The sequence below is a fragment of the Pan paniscus genome, chromosome 11 (genome assembly GCF_029289425.2).
Source record: "Pan paniscus chromosome 11, NHGRI_mPanPan1-v2.0_pri, whole genome shotgun sequence".
Classification (NCBI taxonomy): domain Eukaryota; kingdom Metazoa; phylum Chordata; class Mammalia; order Primates; family Hominidae; genus Pan; species Pan paniscus.
In genome coordinates, this window is record NC_073260.2 from 7,763,869 (window position 1) to 7,781,603 (window position 17,735).

Sequence of the window (17,735 nt, forward strand, 5' to 3'; positions counted from 1 at the left end):
CCAAGACCCAAATAGACAGCTCAGGGGTCAGCACAGTCACCTTCCCTGGAGCAGACCCTGCGACTGCCACATCCACAACTGGAATGGGCTCCTGTCCCCAGATCTACCCCATGGGCCCACCCTCAGTAAATGTCACCCTCTGCAGTAGTGGCTGAGGAGGACCCCAGGGGTTTGGAAGGACCCACTTGTGTGACCCATTGCCTCTTCAAGTCCGAACCTGCCCATCCTAAGAGGCTGACCTGCAGCTGCTGCTCTAGGAGGGCAGCCTGGGTCAGCTGCTCCTCAGCCACCTCTTTGCACATAGCCCACGGCTGCCATCTGCTGGGCAGCCACCACCACCTGGGGTAGGAAGTCCTGAGTCCACCCGCGCCCCCGCTCCTTCCTGTGTGCCCTGAGCCTTCACTGCTCCACTCAGGGCCTCCTGCAGACCTCCTGGCCTCCTATTCTCCCCTCGTGTTGACCTTTAGAATCCCTGATCTATCAAGACAGACGTGGACATCCTCCATTGGCGGAGCCTCGGGTCCCCGGCAAGTTCTGTCACTCAGAGCACCTGCTCACAGGCCTGACTCAGTGAATGGCTGTCACTCACACGTGTCAAGGACTTGCTGGTCAGGCGAGATGTGCTTTACACCTGTGCTTTCACCTAGCTCTATGACCATTTTTTAATATGTGTGTGTGGGTGTGTATAAAATTACCATATTATACATGGGGCCACTGCTCTATAACTTCCTATTGCGTAATTGAGGAAACCGAGGCCCAGAGACATGAAGGACCTGACCCATGTGGCTGCTTGGTGGGAGAGCAGCCACACGCTGCTTGCCCCCTGCTGCCTGCGCCCAGGCTCTCAGCCTCTGCCTGGCTCAGCCATCATGGAAATATTGCAGCATCAAGGTCTGGGCCTGGTTGGCTGGCGACCCCTGTGCTGTGGGCCAAGCCACAGTCCCTGGTACGTTGCTCTGTCCTGAGCCCCATGACTTGGAAGGTCGTGGATCACTAGAGAGTAGGCAGGAGGGTGTCAGAGAGGTCTGGGGAGTCGATGGCGAGCACAACAGTCGGGCAGGAAACCCTGACCGCAAAGCAGAGCCCGACCTTAGGGCATGAGCTAGAGCTGATCGGGTGCTTGAAGTGCTGCCCTGGAGACAGGGAGCCAATGTGGAGCGTGCTGCAGCTCTGGGAAGAGAGACCCGGCCCGGTGTCACGGAGGTGAGAGCTCCCTTGCAGAGCCCAGGGAGGCAGCATCAGGATGGAAACTCACAGACTGGAGGGAGATACTTCTGGCCTACACACCTGCCTAGGGACCTGGGGTTTTGAGGGTGTTTGGTTTGGGCCCACTGTTCTCTACCTAAAGTTCAGCAAGGCACTCTCTACGTGTCTGTAATCTCATGGGCACCTCGGGGTGAACCCGATGGAAAGGCGGGTCTGGACAGTGCAGCGGAGATGGCGTGGCAGGGAGGAGAGGGCAGCAGCCGGGGGCATCCCTGGGGTCAGACGCCTGTGCTCAAATCCTGGCTTTGCAGTTGTTCCACTGCGCTAGTCCCGTGCCCTCGTTTCCGGATGCCAGTGCTTTACATGCAGGAAGATGGGCACATTGTGAGCGCTCAGTGAGTGGTCACCAGGAGTCAGTCCTCCACTCCACCACCCCCAGCCAGCCACATGGCTATTTCTTTAACCCGTGCTCCACATACGAGAAATTCTCTCCCTTTGCCGACACATTCAAGAAGCGCGTCAGCAAGAACACGTTCTTCGTGCTGGTACGGGTGGTGGATGAGCTCTGGTGAGTGCTTCACCCTTGGGGTCCTGGGGGCCAGTGGGGAGGCAAAGGCTCCATTCCACCTGCTTCTCCTGCCCATCGGCTCTGGGCAGAGCTGGCTCTTGTCTGCTTTATCTTGGTCCTTTGAGAGAATGGCCTGTCCCCGATAGACCAGGGTGAGATGGGTGAGGTGTCTCTCCACCCTGCACCCAGGCCCTGGATTTCCTCATGAGGTCCCTCCTGGACCCTCAGGAGAGAACCCGCCCAACGCACCTGCTCCCATGGTATCTTAGGTCCAGTCTCCAGCAGGCTGTGCTCTCAGCCGCCAGCCATGGTGGAGGCTGTGTGGAGGCTGGAATGGGAGAGGCCACCTCTCCCTCGCTCCTCAGCGTTTCCATGGCTGGCCATCTGACGGCATGGCACTTGGCCATATCCGTTCCGCTAACAAATCTCCATCAGGCGGACTGCCTTCCTCCTGCTGGGGGAGATGACCATGGTAAGTGGCTGTGCGGCTGGGAAATGGCCACGTGTGGACAGTGCTCAGCAGGGCAAGTTGGGGAGCATCTAGTCTGAGAGACCGGGAAGTCTTGGTGTCTCATTGCCCAATGGGAGCAGCAGCTCCCCAGGGCGGGATTCGTGTAGGACTTGTCCCTGCAGCCCAGGCCCAGGCACAGTCACTGGCGCTTGTCTAGCGCCAACAGATGGCTGTTGAGTGTGTGGCAGGTGCTTGTGACCATCCCAACACCTCCAAGAACACAGGCAGCCATCCCAGGCTCTCGTCTCCTGCTCTCTTCCCATGAGAAATTTCCCAGCCAGCTCTGTGCCGGTCACAGCCCCATGCCCTTTGTGTGTCTCAAGTCAAAGACAGACTCTGCCTGGGCCTTGCATTCCTGCTCCTCACCTTGTGCTCTTTTGTCCTTCAGCCTGGTGGAGTTGACAGAAGAGATCCTGAAGCTGCTGATGGAACTGGTCTTCCGCCTGGTGTGCAACGGGGAGCTGAGCCTGGCCCGTGTGCTCCGGAAGAACATCCTGGACAAGGTGGACCAGAAGAAGCTACTCAGGTGTGCCACCTCCGGCCAGCCCCTGGCAGCCCGGGGGGTAGCAGCCAGGTGAGAAGCCCACCTCTCCAGCCCTGCCTCTTCCCCAGGAGCCGTGCCTTTCTCAGTTTACCCTCCCTCCCTGCCAGCCCCACAGCCCCATCCTGGTTCTGCACAGGCCCTTTGATGAGGTGCCTCAGGAACAGCCCCGTGGATTCCTGGGGGCTGGGCCTCTTCTCCAGGAGGCACATATTGGGTGGTGATCCCTTTGTGACCAGGAAGCAGGCAGCAGGGCATGGGGCTTCATAGGACAGGGCAGGAGTGCACACACCCTGGGCTGTGGTCAGTTCTGGGTTGTCCCAGCACGAACATGGCAGTGGTTGATGCCAGTCTGTGGCCCGTCCCCTCGACACCGACGGTGAGTGTCATTTGCACCTATACATGTCTGTTGAGTAGTGGGCTCCTTCCAGTGAGCGCATAGCCTTCGTTTCTTTGGCACCATCTCTGTTCTTGCTGGCCACCTGGAAGTGGGCTCCAGCCGTGAGCGAGCCTTCTTGGCATCTCAACTGTCCATGAGCTCACGAGGGAAACTCAGGCTTCTGATTCCAGAAGCTGCTGGACATACCCAGCAGAAGCAGGAGAGAAAGGCAGACAGTGTCGTCCCGGAGAGAGGCAGGAGGCCATTAGGGCCCCAGGGAGCCTTTTGGGGCTTCCCTGCCCTGTAGCCTCCACGCTCCTGCTGGGCAGAGAGGCTCCCCTGCTCTGACGCCCGCAGCCCGGGCCTGCTCAGCCCTCCCCACCGGCCTCCCCACCCCTGACGGCTCTTCTCACACCTCTGTCTTCCAGGCCGGGGACCTTGCACGACTTTCACAGCCATGAGATAGCGGAGCAGCTAACGCTGCTGGATGCTGAGCTCTTCTATAAAATAGAGGTACAGGCTGCTCCTGCCAAGGGAAGCCACACTGGTTGTCCCTGAATGAGAGAAACCCCCATCAGGGGAAAACCGGGGCTCCACCTCCATCTGCCTTCTTTCCTTTTGTAGATTCCTGAGGTTTTGCTTTGGGCAAAAGAGCAGAATGAGGAGAAGAGCCCCAACTTGACCCAGTTCACGGAGCACTTCAACAACATGTCCTACTGGTAAGAGGGGCCCAGCGCCAAGCCCTGTTGCTCTGGATGGTGGCACGTCTGGGTGGGCTCTGCGTTTTCCTTTGCAGGGAGCTTGAATGGTAGGAGAAGGAGCTGCCTCTTTCATTCCACTAAGCTCCTGGGGGGCCCCATGAGCACTGACCATGAACGGCAGGCTGAGGACAGGGGCAGGGACAGGATGGGGCTTGCTGGAAGTGGCCACCTGGTCGAGGAGGCTCAGCAGGGAAGAGTGCCAGGGTCGAGGAGCGATGTCTGCCATAGGTGGTGTTGGGAAGGGCGTGAGTTTGCCCTCCTGCCCTGGTCACTGCCAGGCAATCTCAAGCTGATGCTCACACTGACTCTGCCTGACAGAACAGTTAGCAAAGGAGTGGGCTCTATAACGTTAATGTTTGCATTTAGTCTTTAATTCGTGTGTGTGTGTGTGTGTGTGTGTGTTTGAGACGGAGTCTTGCTCTGCAGGTGTGTGTGTGTGTGTGTGTGTGTTTGAGACGGAGTCTTGCTCTGCAGGTGTGTGTGTGCGTGTTTGAGACGGAGTCTCGCTCTGCAGGGGTGGGTGTGTGTGTGTGTTTGAGACGGAGTCTCGCTCTGCAGGTGGGTGTGTGTGTGTGTGTGTGTGTGTTTGAGACGGAGTCTTGCTCTGCAGGTGTGTGTGTGTGTGTTTGAGATGGAGTCTGGCTCTGCAGGTGTGTGTATGTGTGTGCGTGTGTGTGTGTGTTTGAGACGGAGTCTCGCTCTGCAGGTGTATGTGTGTGTGTGTGTGTGTTTGAGACGGAGTCTTGCTCTGCAGGTGTGTGTGTGTGTGTGTGTGTGTGTGTGCGCACGTGTGTGTGTGTGTGTTTGAGACGGAGTCTGGCTCTGCCGCCCAGGCTGGAGTGCAGTGGCGCAATCTCGGCTCACTGCAAGCTCTGGCTCCCCTCAAGCTCCACCTCCTGGGTTCACGCCATTCTCCTGCCTCAGCCTCCAGAGTAGCTGGGACTACAGGCGCTCGCCACCACACCCAGCTAATTTTTTGTATTTTTAGTAGAGACAGGGTTTCACCGTGTTAGCCAGGGTGGTCTCAATCTCCTGGCCTCGTGATCCGCCCACCTCAGCCTCCCAAAGTGCTGGGATTACAGGCATGAGCCACCGCTCCCAGCCTAGTCTTTAATTCTTAAAGCAAAATGAATCCCAGTAATGTGTTTATAAACCAGAGCTCTTGTCTCTTCAAGAGGCGACAAAGCCCCCATAGCAGCTCAGCATCAGGCAGGACCCCCTATTGCTCAGCAGCTGTGCCACCCCCACCCACCCACTGTTGCCTCCAGGAGAATGTCTGATGTGTTTTAAAGGCCCCGAGATCATCTCCCGTTTGCCTATCTTCCTCCCCACAGAAGCACTCCATCCTGGGGAAAGCATGTTTAGCTATGGCAGTCCAGCGTAGGGTTTTGCCCAACAGGATGTGGTTTCTAAAGCAGACGGAAGCTGCACACAAGGCCCCAAGCCTGGCTTCTGACACCAGCCTCTGGCTGGGTGCAAGAAGCTCAGGGGCACACTCCACAGGGCCTGGCTGCACAAAGGTGCAAGTGCAGTGGCTCACATCTATAATCCCAGGACTTTGGGAGGCCGATGCAGGAGGGTCACTTGAGCGCAGGAGTTCGAGACCAGCCTGGACAACATAGAGAGACCCCCCCCCCTACAAAAAATTAAAATTAGCCAAGTGCAGTGGTGCACACCTATAGTCCCAGCTACTCGGGAAGCTGGGGCAGAAGGATCAGTTGAGAACAGGAGTTCAAGACTACAGTGAGATATACTCACAGCACTGGGTGACAGATCAAGACCCTGTCTCTTAAATAAAAAAGAAGAACCAGCAGTGCAAAGTGCGGCACCTCCTCCAAGTGACCCTGGTAGTGGCCCCTGTGAACCACAGGAAATTGAGGCCAGGGTGACATCCCTGCTGCATTTATCGCACAGATGAGACTGGCCTTTGGCTTTGGTCTCGGCTTTGGTTGCTACTAAGGTTCTGAGAGTTTCCTTCCCTTGTGGCTGCCAAAGGTGACCTCTTACCTCACGTGCTAGCGGGTCTCCCCGAGCCAGTCCTGCATCACACAAGGAACTTGCCCAGCCCCCTGGTACTTGGGGTCCATGCTTGTCAGGAAAGGCTCTGCTTTCATCCTCCCATGCTCCACCTGCAGATTCGAAACCCCCTTTGGGCCTTCACCAGATTTCCTTATGGTCACCAGATTTATTGTCACCAGATTTCCTTGTGCCTCTGTCCCAGGATGTTATGAGCTCCTGGAGAGCAGAAACTAGGTCTATGCCTGGGGCAGGCTGCAGGTATTCAGTAGGGGTGGGCTCGTGGCCACTGGCATGGGGGTCGTACAGGTCCTGTCTCCACCAGGACCCCTGGGGCCTGCAGGGACCTGTCAACTCAGCTGTTTCTTTTTCCCTTGGTCCATGCAGGGTCCGGTCCATAATCATGTTACAGGAAAAGGCCCAGGACAGGGAACGGCTGCTCTTGAAGTTCATCAAGATCATGAAGGTAATGGTGGCCAAGTCCTTCCCAGGCCCCCATCATCAGTCCCTGCTCTGGGAGCCCGGGACCCGCCTGCCCTCCTGCCTCACGGCACCGCCCCTCTCTCGGCAGCACTTGCGGAAGCTGAATAACTTCAACTCCTACTTGGCTATCCTCTCTGCCCTGGACTCGGCGCCCATCCGCAGGCTGGAGTGGCAGAAGCAGACTTCAGAGGTGAGTGGCCTTGGGGCGTGGGCGGGAGGGTGGCTGGTAAGGGGGGCCGCCCAGCCCTCAGGCGACTAGCTGTGGCAGAAAGTGCTCCCACTGGAGCAAATGCTGGGCCTAGGCCCCTGCTCTGCCACCGACATGCTGTGTGACCAGAACAGCTGCCCTCCCGCCTTCCTGTCTCTGATCCCCAATCTTCAGGCCCCAGGGAGCTTCGAGGTTGGTTCTGGGGTGGTCACATCCCGGTGTTCTGCTGCCACCCAGCAGGCCCATCCCTGGGTTCCCGCCTCCCCCGCCCGCCCTCAGCCCGTTCTTCTGAAGGGTCTGCTTCGGGCCGGGCACTGCGGTAGGTGCTGGGGACGCACTGTGAGCAGCCCAACATGATGTTGGGTGAGTTTCTGCTAGATAAGCACTAAAAGAAGAAGGGTGGGCAGGTGGGCCAGCCCAGAGGAAGTGTCACTCATGCCACCATCTGTAGAGGAGGAGGAGTTTCCTGGGAAGGGAAGAGAATCAAAGGGGACAAAGGAGTGCACAGCCAGGAGCAGGTGGGGGTCAGCACCTCCAGGGACAGGAGGAGGCCAGGGGACCACATCCCGGGAGAAGGGGACCAGTTCTAGGTCATGAGAGCCTCAGGAGCCTGGTGAGGAGTTGGACCTTTATCCTGTGTAGGGAAATAATATTGCAAATGGGGGCAAAACCCATGGCTTTGAGTGTCAGCCAGGCCACCCAGGGGTCATGTCAGGGACCCAAGTTCAGCCAGGCCACCCAGGGATTGTGTCAGGGACCTGAGTGTGACCAGACCACCCAGAGGTCATGTCAGGGACCCGAGCGTCAGCCAGGCCACCTGGGGGTTGTGTCAGGAACCGGAGTGTGACCCAGGCCACCCAGGGGTCATGTCAGAGACCCGGGTGTCAGCCAGGCCACCCAGGGTCTTCTTGTTCAAGCCCATGTTCAGGGATGGTTGTAAGCTAGTATATGGGGAGAGGTGGGAAATTCACACGGCCTCTCTGCATGGGGGGTCCTGAGGAGGCAGCACTTCAGGGAGAGGCACCTAACAGGAGAAGAGGCAGGAGAGGGGCCTTCTGAGTGGGGCAGGGCTGGCTGAGTCTCCTAGGCGGGAGCCCCCCGCCCCTGCAGGAGAGAAGCCGCCCAGCCCTGGGGAGGGCGAGGTCACATGCTATCTCTAGTTGGTCCTCCCTGAGTACAGGGCAGAGCAAAGGCAGCTCCGAGTCAGGAGTGACGCCACTCAGTGTGTGCCTGGGAAGCTCCTCCGGCTGCACCGCCGAACAGGGCCAGGCAGGAGCCCATCTTCCGGGATGTCGTATACACGCAAGCGCTGGCTGCCCAGGCACAATGAGTACTGTGGGGTGTTTCTCCACAAAACGGCCTGAAGTCCCCTGTGACCAGGGGTTGGGCTGACACTCGTTGAAAAGGACAGAATCCCTGCTGGCCAGGGCCAGGACCCACACCTGGCTGGGTGTTTGTGCGTAGTGGGACCTGTGGAGTTGGGCAGAGGGTGGTTGACCCTCCAGTTAGTGAGGAGGACCAGGGCTCTGCCCCAGCATTGCCCCAGCACTCGCTCACCCCTGTCCGGTCCTGTCCTGTCCTGTCCTGCCAGGGCCTGGCCGAGTACTGCACACTGATCGACAGCTCGTCCTCCTTCCGAGCCTACCGGGCCGCCCTCTCGGAGGTGGAACCGCCGTGCATCCCGTACCTGTGAGTAGCAGCCCCTCCAGGCCCCCAGCCCCGCCTGGGTTTGCCTCCATTGCTCTGGGGAAGATCTGTCAGGCTCCAGCAGAGAAATCTTAATTTGGGGGTTTCTAACGGAGACATTTGTACTTTGGTTTTACTTAAGGTTCTTGTAATACAGTTATAATGCATAATATACAATACATATATATAATATAATATATAATGCTTCTTATAATACAGTTTAAACAGAAAAGAAGCGCTCAGGTGAAGAATACGGGTTCTCCTTTCCCAGCCCCCAGCCCCACTCTCATTTCCTTCTGTAGCCTGCCCGTGAGCATGTGCAGCCATGCTTGTGACAGATGTATGGCTCCTCTCCCCACACACGGCATCACACAGTATTCCAGTGTCCTCACACATGGCTGCACATTAGAACAACCTGAGGATGCACGGCCACCCAGGGACCTTGAGAGCCTTGGTGTAAAGAAGTTCAGAAAGTGCTTCCTGAGCGTGGGCCATGGGCGAGAGGAAATATGTGTTTCATAGAAAAGGGATGTAGCGGAATAACCAAAACCAAACAAGTGTCTGTTGCAGGACTTACGAGAGCCTTTAGTATATACTAGTAGACACTGAGAATCTCCAAGAGACCAAAAGCGCAGCAGCATCCCAGCGCTGAGTGTTCAATGGCACATCCTATAGGGTTACTGCAGGGCTGCCCTTGAGGCCTCAACCCTCAGAGATACAAATCCCCAGGCTTCCTGCTCTGAGCACTAACAGTCTTTCCCACCGTGGCTCTACATCTGCTCCCTCAAGCTGAGTTCTCCCTGAGTGGAGGAACTGCCCCTGTCTTTCTCATCTGGCCTTAAGTCCTCTGCAGTCAGAAGCACCTATTAAGTTACTACACCTTGTTTGTTTCTTTGTTTCTTTGTTTGTGATGGAGTCTCACTCTGTCACCCAGGCTGGTATGCAGTGGCATGATCTTGGCTCACTGCAATCTCTGCCTCCTGAGTTCAAGCAATTCTCCCACCTCAGCCTCCTGAGTAGTCGATGGGACTACAGGCACACGCAACCACGCCTGGCTAATTTTTTTTTTTTGTATTTTTTTTAGTAGAGACGGAGTTTCACCATGTTGGCCAGGCTAGTCTCGAACTCTTGACCTCAGGTGATCCACCTGCCTTGGCCTCCCAAAGTGCTGGGATTACAGGCATGAGTCACCACACCCAGCCAGTTTCTTTGTTTAATAAAGACGGAGTCTCTGTCACCCAGGCTGGAGTGCAGTGGTGCAATCATAGCTCACTGCAGCCTTGAACTCCTGGGCTCAAGGAATCCTCCCACATCGGTCTCCTTAGTAGCTGGGATTACAGGTACACGCCACCATGCCCAGCTAATTTTTGTATTTTTTGTAGGGACGAGGTCTTGCTATGTTGCCCAGGCTGGTTTCAAACTCTTTTTTTTTTCTTTTTTTGAGACAGAGTTACGTTCTTGTTACCCAGGCTGGAGTTCTTGTTACGTTCTTGTTACCCAGGCAGTGGCGCAATCTTGGCTCACTGCAACCTCCGCCTCCCAGGTTCAAGTGATTCTCCTGCCTCAGCCTCCCGAGTTGGGATGACAGGTGTGCACCACCATGCCTGGCTACTTTTTGTATTTTTAGTAGAGACAGGGTTTCGCCATGTTGGCCAGGTTGATCTCAAACTCCTGACCTCAGGTGATCCTCCCACCTTGGCCTCCCAAAGTGCTGGGATTACAGGTGTGAGCCACCACACCCAACCTAGCTGTTCTCAAACTCTTGAGCTCAATCCTCCTGCCTCAGCCTCCTATAGTACTGGGATTACAGGTGTGAGCCATTGCACCCAGCCCACCACACCTGTTAATAAAAGGAGATCTCTGCCCCTGCCCCCTGGTTTGGGTTTTTTTATTTTGTTTTTTTACTGCTCATTTGTTAATGTTACTTTAGCAGCCCACAGCTTCGCCCTTATGGGTTGAGCATCACCCTCAGGCTCCTCATCAGCATACTGGCTTCCGAGGTCCCCAGCAGGTGCTTGTGGAGCCAGAGGCCAGAGGCTGAGGCCGGAGTTTGTTCTGGGAAACAGACACCCCAGACTGGCTCTTTGGTTTGCTCTGGGGTTTGGAAGCTGCTCACTGCGAGTCCTAGCGCCTGACACATGTCTCTAGCCCTTGCTGCTTCCAAACCCCGTAGCAGTAACAGGCTGCCTAACCCGTCCTCCCAGGGGGCTGATCCTGCAGGACCTGACCTTCGTTCACCTGGGAAACCCAGACTACATCGACGGGAAAGTGAACTTCTCCAAGCGGTGGCAGCAGTTCAACATCCTCGACAGCATGCGCTGCTTCCAGCAGGCGTGAGTGCCGCCGCCCCAGGGGGACCAGGCAGAGCTGAGCCCCGGGCCACACACAAGGAGAGACAGCCCGGGACACTGAGGGGAGGGGGAGCCACAGAGGACCCAGGGACCTGCCACTGCTGAGATATAGTCCGGGCCCTTCAGTTTCTGCCAGGATGACTTGAGAGCATGCCCACCAGGCTCCATGCCAGGCCTAGCCTGGCCCTGGGCCTGGACCCCGTGACAGCACAGCTCGTCCTCCCATTTTACACACCAGAAGCTGGTGCCCACCTTGCTGTGAGAAGGGCCTGACAAACCCTGGCCTGCCTGACTCTGAGGCACCAGAGCTCCCCCAGGGCGGGCCCTGGCATGCGTTGTTGGGGGCAGTGGGATCACCTGGGGCCCCTTCCCTGTGAGCAGCCCAGCCTCAGGGCCCTGTTTGTGCTCCATGTGCTGGTGGCACCGTCTCTGAGCGCTGGTGTCCCCTCTGTCACATTGGTCAACGGTAGCCCCTGCAGCATCCGTTTGCTGCGAGGCTGTGGGGATGGTCCCCGCGGCACCTTCCAGGAGGGTGGCGCCATCGGGCCATCCAGCCCACACAGGTGCTCACTGACTGCTCCCCATCCCCTGCACCAGGCACTATGACATCCGGAGGAATGACGACATTATAAACTTCTTCAATGACTTCAGTGACCACCTGGCTGAGGAGGCCCTATGGGAACTGTCTCTGAAAATTAAACCCAGGAACATAACAAGGAGAAAAACAGACCGGGAAGAGAAGACCTAGGAGCAGACGCCGGGATCCAGGAGAATGCTCGAGGGGCGCAGAGGGCAGCTCCCAGACCGGGGAGGACCTTGGACCTGTTAGGCGCATGGCAGGAGTCCCGGCCTCGGAGCCATGAGGCTGGCCAGCCCTCAGCGGGGCCGGGCGGGAGCTGGAGCCTGCCAGCCGCTTCCTGCCTCCTTCCTCTGTGGGAGCAGACCCGTGGGCCTCAGGGCATCCAGCAGGCAGGTCTTGTTGCCAATTTACAAACCGGTGGTTTTCTGGTTTGGTTTTGTTTTCTGCTTTTACTTCCATCTCTCCCCTCTTGACCTTCCACCCACTGCCCTCCAGGGAGAGAGCAGCAGAGACCTCATCAGCAGACCAAGGAAGTGGTGGGTGCTCCCCCTCCCTAAGCTCCAGGGTCCCTGAATCTTCTGAAATCTCAAATGAGTGGAGGCCTTCTGGGGTGGCCTGTCCTGCAGGGGTCCTGGAATGGGGGCAAGCAGCTGGGTGGGCAGAATGCAGAGTAGACTCGGGGGAGGATCCTTTCACTTTCCGCTTCCCCTTCTGATGCATGGAGGATGGTGTGAGCTTTTCAGCAGGCCCGGAAAGGTACGCAGGTGACGCCTTAGCAGCCCCGCAGCTGGTGCTCTGCCCCGTGGTCCTGGCGCCATCAGGGCCTCCCTTGCCCGCCTGAGAGCAGCAGCAGTCTCTGTCATCCCGTCGCCCCTTACCCCCCACCCCAGGCCACTGGGCCCCTCCCACACCACCTGGGGAGCTGAGAAGAGGAGGCTGGAGTAAGGGAGGACTTGATCATGCAAGAAATACTTTTTATTGCTGGGAGTCTTCTGAACCTCACCAAACTGAGGCCAGAGCTGAGCTCCTGGGGGAGTTAATTCAGAGGGGAGAGGCCAGCACCTCCCTCCTCCATCGCTCGCTGTGTGCCTTAAACTCCATCTCCTGTCCCTCCCCATCCCCTGGCTTTCCCTCCCTCCTTGCCCCATCCTGGGCCAGCCAGCAGGGCTCCTCCTCTGGCTCTTCAGACCTTTCAGCCAGTGCTGTCAGTGCCCCTGGGAGGGAAGGGCATCCCTGAGGCACCCGAATGGTCCCTCAGGGTGCAGGGAGGCAGAAGCCTGGCCACAGAGGAGCCTCCTAAGGCAGCAGCTGCAGCAAGCGCACCCTCTCCCCACTCTCCCCACGCTAGAGCGGCTTCCAGAGCAGATGCTGTTTCCATCCTCCTCGTCAAAACCATTCTCGCTGCTGAGCTTGACAATCTGGGCAAGGCTTGTGGGGCGCTTGACAAACAGAATCTGCCCTGTGCCGCCTGGTTCCGTGGCCTCCAGCATGAGCCTGCAGGCAGGGCGCTGCGGGAACCCAGTCGTGCTGCCCCAGCCCATGCCTCCGGGGCTGCTGTGCATGAATGAGTGCTCACTTGTCCCGGGTTTAGGACGTGGTCAAGTGAACAGCAGGGTCTAACTGTGCTTACTTAGCCCAGTTCAAACAGAACAAAGGAAAAATATAGAAACCAACATCTGTTGATCATTTAGGGTTTTTTTTAAACCACCATGTCACTTTGAGTCCTTCATGGGTTTTTGAACAGCATTTATCAAGAAGAAAATGTGGGCTTTTTCCCCTCTCCCGTGTTTTGTTTGTCCTGGAGATAGAGGGAGGAAAGCCGTGCAGTGGCAGGCGGGACCCCCTCTGGTGGCGGGACCCCCTCTTGCGGTGGTCTTGCGGGGCCAGCCGGGACCTGTCACTTTATTATTTAAGGAGTGTGTGTGTAGAGTCGCTGGCTTATTAACAGTATTGTGTGTGGGTTGGGTTTTTAGTTTGTTCCTTCTTTTTGAAGTCCCTTCATTTCAATCCTTGACTCTCTCTCCCCTTCCCTTGCCCAGCTCTGTTGAATGCTGCTGTGCGCGTGTGAGGGCCGCTCTGCACACAGGGCCCTTGGGTTGTGTGAACTGAAATTCTCCCTGTATTTGTGAGACTCACAGGAGTCCCCATCTGTAGCACAGGCAATGCCAGTGCCATGCTGCAGCCTCAGAAACCAGGCCTCTCACTCCAGCAGCAGGCAGAACCGTGTCTGTGGTCGGGTGCTGTCCACAGCTCTGTCTGCCTTGTTCTTGGGCTTGAGCTGGATAGAGGTGGGGTCTCTTCACCTTCCCCGAATTCAGAACAGACCCTGTGCCTGGCCCCAGTGTGCCCAAGCAATTCCCCAGGCCCTCGTTGGGAGCCCTTGGTGTTCTGAGCAGCAGGGCCCAGGCAGCACATGAGCAGTGCCCAGGGGCTCCCTGCGTGAGGACGGCAAGGTGCGATGTATGTCTAACTTATTGATGGCAGGCAGCCCCCTGTGCCCCCTAAGCCTGGCCCTGGTTATTGCTGAGCTCTGTGCTCAGTGCTGCGGCCTGGCCGTGGCTCGTCTGTTCCTTTGGGGGGCCCGGGCGGGTTGTGGGAATCAGTCTTCACAGACAGACATGAGCCAGGCGGAGGACTCGTTCCTTGCAGAGGTCAGTCCTCACCTGCAGGTGTCGGGGTTGGCGGGGGCAAGGAGGGGCAGGCACACACCATGTCTGACCTGAACCCGATTCTGGGGAGCATCTTCCCGCTCCGGCCCCACGACCTCCACAGGGTTACATTGTAATATATATGCCCCAGCTAACCTGTCTGATGGTGGCATCTTCCTGCAGACATTTCAAACATGTAACTTTTATATGAAAAAAAATAAACACAGATGAAAGCTGCCCAATGCCATGTCCGCGCCCAGCTGCATGTGTGCAACTACAGTGACAGCCCAGCCTGCTCCATGCTGGCCTTGCCATCTCTTTTCTGAGACCCCTGTCGCAGGCGGGGCTCCTGGGAGGCTGGGGGTCATTCAGCTCCACTCCCAGGCCCACTTGCTGCCATTGGGGTAGCCGTGGCTGAGTGAAATGGACGTCACCAGAACTTTCCCTCCTAGGCCTTGTGCCCTAGAAGCATTCAACTGGACAAAGAATTGCTCGTGCTCCAGAGGTCGGTTCATGCACAAGAGCCCCTCACCCCAGTGTCCTGATGAAAAGGGCATTCCTCGGGTGGGATTCGGGGGCACAGGCTCTAGAATTGCTCCTTCGGGGCCCGGAAGCACTGTCTTTATGGCGTGCCTTTTGCGGTGTGTCCTCTGCCGCCCAGGAGGCAGCACACAGAGGCTCGGGCCCAGCCCCAGTGAGGAACAGCAGAGCCTCTGCACTTACAAGGGACAGAGTGAGGAGGCCCCAGGGATTCCAGTCCCTTCTCTGCCCTGAGGTGTGCTGTGTCCCCTCCATGCGGAGTAAGGCACGGGGCCCAATGGCTCTGGGAGGCCATTTGTCTCCCTGTCTTCCTTGTCCTCCCACACCACAGCCCACCTGTGCCCCATTGTTTCCATCCTAGCACCTGAGACCAAGCACCCCAGCATAGCCACCCAGGGATGGCGGGGATCAGGGCCAGCCCTCATATTCACCCTGGTTCCCAGTCCCCAACTTTCAGCCCCACGGCGGCCCCTGGGGAAGCCCAGGATCTCTGCATCTCTCTGTACCTGATCGTGCAGAGGTCAGGCCTGGTGAGGAGGAGGCATCTCTCCTCATGCCCCGCAAAGGCAGCAGCTTAAGTCTGTCCCTTTAAAGGGAAGGGGCCAAGTATTCCTGGGCTGATCACAAGATCTGATAGAAGGGACCCTGCATCAGGCAGGCATCAACTATCCGGAGCTGTTGGCTGCCTGTGTGTCAGGCGCCAACGCCAAAGCCTCCATGAACCTCGTAGGTGATGGAAGCCCAGGTTCTCTCTTTTGTTCCTTGTGTCCTCGGGCAGATTGCTCAGCCACTCATGCCTCAGGCTCCTCATTATCTGCTTTTGTCCATTTTGACCAATGAGCACGCAGAGGCCCGAGAGAGACCAGTCCACTCCTGAGTCCTCCACTCGCATCTCCCTCCCCTGCCAGCAATGCCAGGAAGCTGGTCTGGCCCCAACCACCCCAGTGAGCAGGAGGTGATGTGCCAGGTATGGACCTCAGGCCTCAGCCTTCCCACCAGGGCTGCGGGGCAGCAGCTGCTGCGACCCACCCTGGTCTTTGGTGACCGGCAGACCGCGAGATTCACCAAGGGAGCCGCCATAGTCACGGAGGAAACACCTTGGCTTCCACCCCACCCCCACAGTGTCCCCGCCCAGGGCCTGCGAGTGTGCATGCTTAGCCAGTAACCCAGGAGCTCAGATGCCTGCTCCAACCAAGAACTGCGGTCCCCCCGAAGGTATCTGAGCTGAGGGCTCCAAGCCTCCCACCTGCTCTGACCTTGCAGTAGGTCGACAATCTGGGTCCCGCCCCCAGTGGTGCAAGGCTGGAGAATGGGGTATGATGGCTGACTGCTCATTGTTCCCCCTGTGGGATGGGAGGCAGGCCCCAGCATTCATTCAAACCTTTTTTTTCATTCATTCACTAGGGGTGCATTATTTAGGAAGCAGTCAAGGTGTGGTTCGGGCCATCTGAGTCCCTCATTGGCTGCCAGCAGTCTGGGGGAATATGTCCTTGGCTGCAAAGGGCTGTGTCCTGACTCTGCAGCTGATAAGCAAAAGGACCCTGGGTAAGTGGTTTTCTTCTCTGCTTGGCAGTTTCCCCAGCTGGAAGTGGGGTAATAACAGACTCTTGCTTTCTAAGGTCTCACAAGTTTCAATGAGTTAATACTTGGATATAATAATATTTTGGGGTACCAAGCACTTTGCAGACTGCTTTACCTCATTCACTTCTCTTAATCGAAAAATCACACAGGCTGGGTGCAGTGGCTCATGCCTGTAATCCCAGCACTTTGGGAGGCCGAGGCAGGCGGATCACATGAGGTCAGGAGTTCGAGGCTAGCCTGGCCAACATGATGAAACCCCGTCTCTACTAAAAATACAAAAATTAGCTAGGCATGGTGGCAGGCGCCTGTAGTCCCAGCTACTCAGGAGGCTGAGGCAGGAGAATGGCGTGAACCCGGGAGGTGGAGCTTGCAGTGAGCCGAGATCGCACCACCACTCCAGCCTGGGCGAGAGCGAGACTCCTTCTAAAAAAAAAAAAAACCCGGGTATGGTGGTGGGTGGTGGGCGCCTGTAATCCCAGCTACTCAGGAGGCTGAGGCAGGAGAATCGCTGGAACATGGGAGGCAGAGGTTGCAATGAGCTGAGATCGCACCACTGGGCTCCAGCCTGGGTAACAGAGTGAGACTCTGTCTCAAAAAAAATAAAAAAAAAAAGGGAAAAACTAAACCTGTTTTATGAATGGAATATAACCTTGACATCGAATCAAAACAAGGACAGTACAAGATAATTACAAGTCCGTCCGATGTATGAATACTGATACAAAACTTATCAAATCATCTTAGCAGCCTCAAACCAGCATCACATACAAATGAGTCCTTCCTGACCAGGTTGGGCTTATCTCAAAAATACAAGGATGGAATAATTTCAATCAGTTAATGGATGTCACTGACCCCACGCTAGACGCTGCTGCTCCACACGTCTGGTTTGCATCTCCTTCCTGGGCACACAGGGGACTACACTTCCCAGCCCCCTGCCTGAGATCTGAGAGGCAGACACATGTCACTGTGGGCTGGGCGTTTAAGGACTATTGTGCAGCTCCCTACTTAATCTTTCCCACCCGCGGTACTCCTGGAGTCTGGGTGTTGAGATGGCAGAGCCCCAAGTTGGGGGAGCCTGGTCAGGGAACACCCCACTCACCCACACGGGGCTTGCTTGATGTGAATGAAAAATGAAGCCATGGAGACCAGGGTTTTTTTTCACGGCATGGCCTCGCTTCTCCCGAATGTACCACGTTAACAAATTAAAGGGAGAAAGCCATAGAATCACCGCAATAGTCACAGAACAGCCTTTGTTAAAAATGCAACATCCATTCTTTTTTTTTTTTTTTTTTTTTTTTTTTTTATTGAGACGGAGTCTCGCTCTGTCGCCCAGGCTGGAGTGCAGTGGCGCGATCTCGGCTCACTGCAAGCTCCACCTCCCGGGTTCACGCCATTCTCCTGCCTCAGCCTCCTGAGTAGCTGGGACTACAGGCTCCCGCGACCACGCCCGGCTAATTTTTTGTATTTTCAGTAGAGACAGGGTTTCACCATGTTAGCCAGGATGGTCTCGATCTCCTGATCTCGTGATCCACCCACCTCAGCCTCCCAAAGTTCTGGGATTACAGGCGTGAGCCACCGCACCTGGCCATTATTTTTATTATGAATAACAAAAATTCAGGGTTTCGCTTTTGTCCCCCAGGCTGGAGTGTGTGGCATCTGCTCACTGCAACCTCGACCTC

At 56.7% G+C, this 17,735-nt stretch overlaps 1 protein-coding gene across 13 annotated transcripts in view; it reads left to right on the forward strand.

Moving 5' to 3' along the window:
• The window catches only part of RAPGEF1 (Rap guanine nucleotide exchange factor 1), a 162,482-nt gene extending 148,302 nt beyond the window's left edge, over positions 1-14,180 (forward strand). For all 13 annotated transcript variants that reach the window (XM_034929332.3, XM_034929334.3, XM_034929342.3 and 10 more), the window contains 9 exons: positions 1,682-1,774; positions 2,674-2,859; positions 3,634-3,718; positions 3,830-3,924; positions 6,370-6,448; positions 6,554-6,655; positions 8,265-8,362; positions 10,564-10,692; positions 11,308-14,180. In XM_034929332.3, coding sequence (XP_034785223.1) covers positions 1,682-1,774; positions 2,674-2,859; positions 3,634-3,718; positions 3,830-3,924; positions 6,370-6,448; positions 6,554-6,655; positions 8,265-8,362; positions 10,564-10,692; positions 11,308-11,458 — 1,018 coding nt within the window. In that variant the 3' untranslated portion in view covers positions 11,459-14,180. The remainder of the gene's footprint in view (positions 1-1,681; positions 1,775-2,673; positions 2,860-3,633; positions 3,719-3,829; positions 3,925-6,369; positions 6,449-6,553; positions 6,656-8,264; positions 8,363-10,563; positions 10,693-11,307) is intronic.
• The last annotated feature ends 3,555 nt before the right edge of the window (positions 14,181-17,735 follow it).